The sequence below is a fragment of the Triticum dicoccoides genome, chromosome 3A, assembly GCF_002162155.2.
Source record: "Triticum dicoccoides isolate Atlit2015 ecotype Zavitan chromosome 3A, WEW_v2.0, whole genome shotgun sequence".
NCBI lineage: Eukaryota > Viridiplantae > Streptophyta > Magnoliopsida > Poales > Poaceae > Triticum > Triticum dicoccoides.
Genome location: NC_041384.1, coordinates 150,804,094 through 150,813,583, shown reverse-complemented (window position 1 = coordinate 150,813,583; position 9,490 = coordinate 150,804,094). Strand labels below are relative to the sequence as shown.

Genomic DNA, 9,490 nt, shown 5'->3' with positions numbered 1-9,490 from the left:
TGAGGTCAAAATCATGCTGATCCAGTTAATCCATCTGTCCCCAAAACCTCGTGCTTTTAGAATTGCCAAAATAGTTTGATGATCAATCAGATCAAAAGCCCTTTCAAAGTCCAGCTTGAGCACCACAATTGGTTTTTTGGATTGATGGCAGTGATGTAAATATTCAAAAGCCCACCCTAAACAATCAGGGATATTTTTGCTCTTTATGAATCCATATTGGTTTGTGTGAACCAATTTAAGGATAACAGTCTGCAACATGTTAGCTAGCAATTTAGTAATGATCTTGATTGTACCATTTAAGACGGAAGTTGGTTTGAAATCACTAGCACAAACAGGACTGTCTTTCATGGGGATCAAGGTTATAAATGATGCATTTATGCTCTGAAGAGAAATTTTACCCTCATAGAAATCCTCAATAAGATGGTAAAAGTCCTCAGAGATGATATCCCAGCAAGCTTTGATGAAATCTCCATTAAAACCATCTGGTCCAGGTGCTTTATCTGATGGCAAGTGCTTAACAACCTCATCTATTTCTTTTTTGGTGAAAGGTTGTTCAAGATCATTTAACCCTTCAAATCTAGGGATTAAACTGAGCGGCTTGAGGGGATCAGAAGTGATATCAGTTTTGCCCAGTCTCTCCTTGAAAGAGTTTCAGAGAATAGCAACCTTGGAAAAATGTTTAGTGTGCTCTTGCCCATTATTGTCTTCAAGCATTTGGATATAGTTGTGCCTATATTTGATAGTTGCTTTGGCTTGGAAGAACTTAGAATTTTCATCTCCAAATTTTACCCATTTGATGGTAGCCCTTTGCCTCCAATAAATTCTTTGAAAATATAGCACTTTTAAGAGGTGTTCTTTTAGCATCTCCCTACTGTTACTTTCCATATCTGAGTGCACTCTGTATTCCTCAAAATGATCCCACATCAAAAGCAGAGGATTAGTGGCCTGAATGATTCCAGCTAGATTGGAAATATTTTTGCTCCAGACTTTTAGCCCTTTTCTGAGCCTCTTAAATTTTGCAGTGATCAATTTAGCACTATTACACTCTTGCAAAGGCTCACTCCAAATTATTTGCACTGTTTCATTGAAATTATGGTGCTGAAGCCAGAAGTTTTCAAATCTAAAAATCTGAGCTTTTGGGATTGCAGTACCAACAGATATAACAAAGGGGCAGTGATCTGAAACTGGTTTAGACAACGGATGAGCCATGGTATTGGGATAGGTTGTAGACCAGCTTTCTGAGGTGAATAACCAATCAATCTTCTCAAAGAGTGGGGCCTGCTACATGTTGCTCCATGTAAAACTTCTGCCTTTTAAAGGAAGTTCCACTAGTGCTAGATTGTTGATAGCTTCATTAAACTGCATCATGTTATTATTATCTCCATGCCCCATGTTTCTATTTGAGGGATATCTGATATAATTAAAATCCCCTATGATGACCCAATCTGTATCTATAGGCATCTGAATGTTTTTAAACCAAGCTAGAAAGTTCTGCCTGCCCTCGTTGTCACAAGGCCCATGCATGTTTGTCAAAATCCAAGAAGCACCTGTGTGCACTCAAGTGAATCTCATAAAGATAGAGAAGTCATTTTCAAAAAGGCACTCTCCCTGGAAAATGCTATCATTCCAAGCAACAAGCAAACCTCCTGAAGCACCTACTGAAGGAAGAAAATCAAATTTGCTAATTCTCTTAGGGTAAAACTTTATGTAATTACTATCAAAAGTTTACCTTTTAGTTTCTTGTAAGCAAATTACAGAGCTATTGGCTTCCTCAATTTTGTTTGAAATAGCAAGCCATTTGTCACTAGAGTTGATACCCCTCACATTCCAGTTTAAGATATTCCAGGATTTAAACATTGCCAAATATAATCCACAACATGTCAGGACTTTTGGAAGTCATACATGAGAAGATGCAAGTCAGGAAAACCAACAAGAAGATTCTGAAAGACCAGAGCTCATACAGTTCACAAAATACAGGTCTGATAGCATGACTGAATCCATTACAGAAACACATATAAAAGAGCCAAAAGCAAGGGCAAGCTATCTTGTTCCAGGTCTCCTCCTTCCTTGTGGTCAGCATGTTTAATCTTTCCAACCAGGCTGCTTCCCTCCCTTCTTTGATTTCTTCTTGAGGAGATTTTCATCTGAGCACACCTTTGGGTCCACCTTGCAGTAAGAGGCAGTCAAATTTTTAATAACCTTGATGTTACAAATGGGAGGTTTAGCTTTGCATGCCATGCAAGTGATATCCTAATAAGATTTGTGCTTATAACCCTTGTTTAAGTGTTGTAATCTCTCACTTCTTCTTACCTCAGATTCCACAATTGGAACTCTATCCTTTCTATTTCTTTGGGAGGGGCGTAGAGTTTTTGAAATTAATTTCATCAGAGGCAGTAGAATCCTCTTGGGCTCCTCTATCTTCAGCATTATGAACCTGAGAGCAGATATATGCTGCAGATTCAAGACATGATGAAGGAATAAAGAAATTCAAATAAGATGACTCATCTGATCCCTCTCTGATTATGTGCCACATGGGTGATTTGAGAAAAGAGGCAGCCCATTCAAACTTATCAGGATTTAATAAAGTGGAACAAATAAAGTCCACCCAATCAAGTGGTACCTGAATTTCAGTGACTCCAGACAATTTTTTTGAGAAATGAAGCTCCCAAGCATCCCAGCAAGCTGGTTTCTGTCCCACTAGATCTGCAGACGAGTCAGAATCTAAAGTTTTAGCTAAATACTTTCCTTTGATACTGAATCCTGGAGGAGCAAAGCTTTCTGAAGATGAAAAAGAGTGATAATGATTACATGCAGAGACTGTCAAGGCATTAGTGCTGACTGCATTGTTATCTTCAACGATTTCAAATTCTTCATCTATATTATCACTGAGAGCAGCTGCAGCTTCCAAAGCAAGGTTATATTCTTCATGTATGGCCAGCCTAATAATAGGATCATGCCCCTCTGCTAGGTTCAGACTAAAGAAAGGAGCTTCATCCTCAATATGAACTAATGGAGGGGGACCACCAGTTGGTTGAGAGGCAACAACTACAGGGTCAGGTGAGTTGTCCAAAATCTTAGGCACATCTAGCCCTTGATTTAAATCAATATCTGCAAGTGGACCTAGAGGCAAAAGGTTAAGAAATTCCCCATGAGCAGCCAGAGCTGGAGCTTCCTGCATCTGCACATGTGCAAACTGACCCTGGGCTTGCTAGGCCTGAGTTGGCCCCAGAAACAAATTGAGATCTGGCAGCCCATGGAGTCCCTCTTGGGACTGAATCACTTGATTTAAAATAATATTTCCCTCCATATTTTGGTTCTGAAGTGCATTGACATGGTCCACCTGAATCACATGATTTAAAAAAACATTGCCTCCCAAATTCTGATTCTGAGCTGCATGTGCATAATCCACCTCTATACCATTTGAGCCAACAGAAAGAGTTAGCTCACTGTTAACATCCATATCTGGCAACTCCACCTGAATGTTTTGTTCTGCCAGAGGCTCCATGAGATCAGCAAGCTTCATAAACTCTCCATCTTCTAATTCTTGATCAATAAACGCATCATCCTCAGCAGGCATGGCCTAGTGCCCCCAGCCAGGGACATGTTCATCTGCTTCCAAGTCAACATCATTGCCAAACTATTGCATTGCTTGCTAGTGAAAATTTGGCTGGTTGTCTCCCACAACATCTTGGGCCTGGTGCTCTTGAATTGGTCCCACAAAGTGATTTAGCTGGTTTGGATGATGAAAAGGGTTTGCAAGCTGAGGATGAGGGTTTCCATCAACAGGTACATGGTATTCAATAGGAGGGCCTCCTCCCAAAAGCTCTTGGTGCAGAATTATAACAAGCACTGTCCAAGATTCAGAATTTGGGTCCTCGGATTCCCCAAGAACAATACTGATAGGAACATCTGTTAGGTCATCCACCCTAATTTTTACCATGAGGGCAGCCTGCGTGCTTCTTGCTCTATCCCACATCTGCATCTTCCCAAAGCCTCTGACAGCATTGGCTAACTCATGGATTTATCTTTTATCAAACGGAAAACCCACTAACAAAGCCCAGATATCCCTATTTAAAGCCAGATTTCTCCAGTTCATACCTTGATTGTGTCTCTGGAAGATGATGTGAACATTCCCATAAACGTGTGGACTCTGAAGAACCAAGGCATCCCGATCAAAGGGGTTTCTCAGCCTGATGTATGCCTGTCCAAAAGGACATGGACAGATCTCCTGGAAACCCAAATGCTTGACTTGAGTGAGGAACTCACCGATGATTTGCCTCACATTAGGGAACATAACCTACTGATTAGGCATAGGAACAATAGTGACTATTGTCCATTCCTCATGGCGCGGCGTGGCCGGGTCTGTAATAACCCTAACTCTGGCCAGTCTTCCTTCTACTTCAATGGCTTGATGATGCGGTGGAAGAAAAGGAGTGGGGTCAAAAGGAAAGTTGGCAATGGCCCTGCTGCTGAGCTCGCGATTGCCGACTGAAGCTTGCAGTAATCTGCTAGTTGTGAGGGGTGGCGGAGGAGGGAGCGAACTCGAGCTAGGGGAAAGATGCTCTGTTCTGGCTGGATTAGGTGAGGGAGTAACTACGGGATCCCGTATCCCAGAATCATCGATAGCATTCCTCGGGTCTTGCACTCCAATCGCGCCATTAATGGGAGCTGCAGCGGTAGGAACAGATACTGAGGTGGACCGCTGATTTGACAAGGCGAGTGATCGGAAGGCCGAGAGACAACCACTGGCAATGTGGCCCCACCCTTTACAATTACGACATCTGATTTTATTTTTGCAAGCCGGCCTTTCATGGCCCACCAGAAGGCACCGAAAGCAGAAGGCCTTGGACTGGGCCTGAGAAGATGGGCCAGCATTAACAGGGGCTGGGGCATGACCAGTTTGAATAGGCAAAATTCCCGCCTCATTATTGCCATCAATGGGGAATTTAAGGCGATCAAAGACCGTGGTAACTGGAACCGTTGATTGAGCTCTGTCGGATCTCTGATGAGGAGGATGGTGAAATCTTTGATTCAAGAATCTTGGAGCCGGAACCGCATTGGCGTAAGAAGAATGATTGTTTGATCGAGTGACCAAAGTCCAACCTTCCTCTTGATCAGGATCTGAAAGAGGGCGATGTTTTGGCCCATTTCGACCCCAAAGCAGAAAACCCAGATTGAATTTCGAAATAGAGATGTTGCCCTCATTATAAATAGCAAAACCCACATTGATGGACGAGACAGAGAACTTGAACAAACATGCACCAAGTTTTTGAACTTTGTAAAGAGAAGCACGTCCATCAAAGCAGGAAATAAGAATAGTACCTATCGATTCTTCTGTGAGACGGATCTTTGATCTTGTGAATTCAGCCACTAGGAAGAATTCACGTTGACCATTTTCTGCAGTGAAATTGGTCGGTAAGTTCAGAGATCTCAGATACGGTCTTCAAATGCATGACCTCTTTCGAAGCGAAGATCAGCGAGAGACATGGCCGTGACCAGAGGAGCGGAGGAGTGCCATGGAGCGTAGGAGATAGAGCGGAGCAGGCGGCTAGGCAGCTACGGTGGTGGCCGCCGTGGCCAGAGTGGCCAACGGCGGGGCGGGCGAGGCGCGCGGGGAGCGAGACCTAAGCGGAGCGACCGGCTGTGGTTTTTCGACATACATCGTGAAAGATCGTCACCACAATAATTCATTCCTAGTTACCTATAAAGCATTAATTATTTCCTTGTAAATAATATTTGTAGTAACATTTGTTGGAACACCCTTGGCATCTTCAATCAGGATTTTTAAACCTTGTCATGATGTCACTCGCGAGACAGTAACATATAGTTGCCCATGAGAGAACACTGGGTTTGGGAGATAAACACACAATTTAGAAAGTGTTTGTCCTTCACTTCTATTTTTTCATAAAAAATTCTTCTACTGAATTCCCATGTATTGCAAGTAGTAACAGAGAGGAGTATATACCTTTTTCCTTCTGCAAAAAGTAAACACACTTCATATTGCCAAACAGTTTGCCTCCAATATCATATCTTCCCCAAAGGGTTCCAATGCTATAAGACATAACGAATGGTTACACAGATTAAACATATCAATTGGAATTGAGATTTGTGGTGTCAAATAAAACAGTTGGAGAACTCATCAAACGACCAAGAAACAATTTCTCTGGTACCACATGATGCACACCACTTTACAAAATCTACAAACCTAAATTGCAATAAATATATATAGCAACAAAACTAAGAAAAATATAGTGGAAGACTAAGATAATTCTTTTCTCAATAGTTTCTACAGATAAGCTGAAATTTTAATTGTAATTTGAGGAACTAAAATCATGGTCTATGCGTGGCTGAGTAGAATGTTGCCCAGTTAACGATTTCTAAGCCCAAGGAATAAGAATCAGAAAATAGGTATTAGAACAGAGTACCAGTAGGTACCTTCGCTGTAGCAGAGATTACATGGTGTTGCCGGAAGGGATGCATATCACATCTTCTGCATCTTGTCCAAACATTTGCATATACCAAATATGTAAATCCTTCTATAAACTTCATGTAGCAGATACTACAGGGATAACATACTGCAGCAGGAGATGCAGACCAAACCCTTTATGGCTCTCCACTGCCCATGTGCTGCAGTTAAATTGTCCGATCTTGAGGCAGTAATAATACATAGCTATCATAAGGATAACCATATGTAGACTACATGTTTACCTTCTCCAAAGTCTGATCCTAAGGGTAACTTATACTGACTGTGACGACATAAGTGCGACGGATTGGTTATAGGTGTCGCTGTAGTGTAAAGGACCATTGGAGGCAGGAGATTGAGGCCCTGTTCGGAGAACCTCCACTCCACAACTCCTGAAATTTCCCGGAGTTGGTGGAGTTGCAGTTGAAAACTGCGAAGCAGCTATTTCCTAACTCCACAACTCCTGAAATTTCGTGGAGCTGGTGAAATTCCGAACAGGCCTTGAGAACTGTTATCCAGCTCAAACTCTGCAGAAGCACCGTAGCGCACGCACAGGATGGTAATCCAAGATTGGATTAACAAAGCACCAAAGAAAGAAACTATGGCATCCAAAGAAACATAGCCAAGCTAAGATGGATTTACATGGCAATAAAGTACTGCACCAATGCTATATGTTTTGGGTGAGCCTCCTGTGAGAAGGGCTCGCCATACTGCTCAAGAGCAATGCAGAACTTTCTGTAGGATTCACAACCATTATTGTGGTCAATTTGTAAGGGTAAATCGACCAAATTTGACAATTCAAGATTCTAGGTTAACTTGATCATTCTCCACATCCATAGCCATGTTATAGAGTATAAAATACACACACTGAAGAAAAAGAGACAACACAAGTTACACAACAGTATTTGGCATATATAAATAGTAGTCGAAGCAAACATATAGTAACGTGTATCAGAACAGCATTTTCTCAAGAAAAAGCCGAGAACAGAACACAAGGAATATCACCACAGATCTCTCGGCACTTCGAAGTTGTTCTTCGTATCAAGACAATGCATAGCACAGGGACACAAATCAGCGGATACAACACCTTACAAGGCCAAAACTGCAGCTATATAATGTGACCCAGACTCAACTAATACCTTTCTGCCAACCTAGCAGATACAGCCCTAAGCTTAGAATAGACCTTGCCGGCAGGAGAACCTAAGATAAGACTACAGAGTGAATCCCTGGCAACCTTGATGTTAACAAAGGATCCGAGTATGTGGATCTTCGTATCAGCAATAACTATGCGAGTCCTCGTAGAGTTCTCGATGGCATACTTGGTCTTGCCTCCTTTCCCTGACAGGCGCCCAATGGCACGTGACAGATGCTCCCCTCTGAGTGTCTTCACATCCTTGATCTCAAAGGAGTCCACATACAGGTCATCAAGACGAAGCAAGGCAACGGCATCGGCAATGTCAAATCCAAGCATAAAAGCATGCACGAAGTCCGCGCACTTCTGAAGGTTGCTCACATCTGGTGTATCATGCCTCGTCTTCAGCTCGACCCTTTTTGCCTGTAAAAAACAAAACAGACTAATGAAATTGCTGCAAAGGAGACAGAGAAATGCTTAACATTCAGATATCTGACAAGTTCTGCCCCAATAATAAGCACTGGAAGAACTCCCTGCAGACCCAAAAACCATGAGAGAAACACCGGCCACAAGGCAAACCAATTGAGTCACGTGTATCTGTATTCTTCTAGAACACTATGCTTTCCCACAAAAATAAGAACACCACTAAGCTAATTGATCATGTCAGGTGCTCAGTTGGTGGCAATAATTCAAATCAGTAGCTTCACATCATGATGAACTGAAATAAATATGTATATGCAAATAATCAGGATAGCCAGCAGACGTTTACTTGCTTCAAGACATACTGCTAGCGTTTATCCAATTGATCGAATTCATGAAGAATCCTCTAATCAAAGCTAATCGATCAGATTCAATACATACTGCTAAAACACTGAACAATCAAGTTCGAAAAATAGTCTATTTTATCACCATGGCTATCATGACTACCTCCCATTTTTTCAGGTCAAGTGCACAGGGAATTAAAATACTGAACACTGAAGTTTGAAAACAGAACATGTTTTATCCTGATAAAAGTGCTAGTACAGTGAACTGAAGGAACATGACATACATCACGTGTCTTTTTGACCCGAATGTCTAACCACAGGTGCTTTAAGCTAGTGCGGATTTTCCCCATGATATACAAGTGCTTGAACCAAACCGTACAGGATATAAGATCATCAACAGACCAACAAATTTCTCCATAATTACTCACCGAACGGCGTGCTTTAAATGACAGGGAGAGAACGAACACAGGTCACACGACTTCCCCTAACTATTAGGACGCTGCAACGACAGACTAGAAAACTGAGCCGGGTCACCAACCTTGAGGTTCATGCGGATGTCGACCTTCATGTGCTCGTAGACGGGGGTGTAGATCTCCAGCCACGCCTTCTTCAGCGGCGCGAAGCGGTGCGGCGGCACCTGGACCTTGCGGTACTGTGGCCTCCCGCCGCTCATCTCGCTTGGCATCAGCGCGTCGAACCGCGGCTTCTCCACGCCGCCGGCCGCGTCCACCGCCATCGCGCCAGAGGAGGATCCTCCTCCCGCGGCAGCGGCCGGGGCTCTGTCGACTTCCATCGGGCTACGGCTGATGCGGCTGCGGCGGGGGTGCGATGGCGCCGGGTAGGAGGCTGCGGCGGGGGTGGGATGGCGCCGGGTGGGAGGCTGCTAGGGTTTTGGGACCGAGAGGAGTGAAAACTTCGGAACGGAGAGGCTTATATTGGGCTGTGGAAGGAGTTTGGGCCAGCACAAGACGATGGACTGTTCCTTCCCCTGTGCGACATGGGCCTGGCCCAGCGAGCACAGTCAGAGCTAGCGACAGAAAACTCACGCATGTTTTTTGTTTTTTTATCGGTCTGTTTACTTTTAAGTTGAAAAAAAATACGAATTAAAAAATTGTTAATGAACTAAAAAAA

General features: G+C 43.1%; 1 protein-coding gene across 1 annotated transcript; it reads right to left on the bottom strand.

The window, feature by feature from the left end:
• Positions 1 to 7,354: 7,354 nt before the first annotated feature.
• On the bottom strand, positions 7,355 to 9,257 carry LOC119267658 (RNA-binding protein pno1-like). Its single transcript, XM_037549088.1, has 2 exons — positions 8,898 to 9,257; positions 7,355 to 8,018 (listed from the first exon to the last, which is right to left on the bottom strand). Exons 1-2 carry the CDS (start codon positions 9,150 to 9,152, stop codon positions 7,596 to 7,598), a joined length of 678 nt encoding a protein of 225 aa, XP_037404985.1. The 5' UTR covers positions 9,153 to 9,257; the 3' UTR covers positions 7,355 to 7,595.
• Positions 9,258 to 9,490: the final 233 nt, after the last annotated feature.

Excerpts from the sequence above, each read along its gene's own strand:
- LOC119267658 (XM_037549088.1), bottom strand. The coding sequence starts at position 9,152 with ATGGAAGTCGACAGAGCCCCGGCCGCTGCCGCGGGAGGAGGATCCTCC. Across the intron at positions 8,019-8,897 it reads ACATCCGCATGAACCTCAAG|GCAAAAAGGGTCGAGCTGAA; the intron begins GTTGGTGACCCG and ends TGTTTTTTACAG.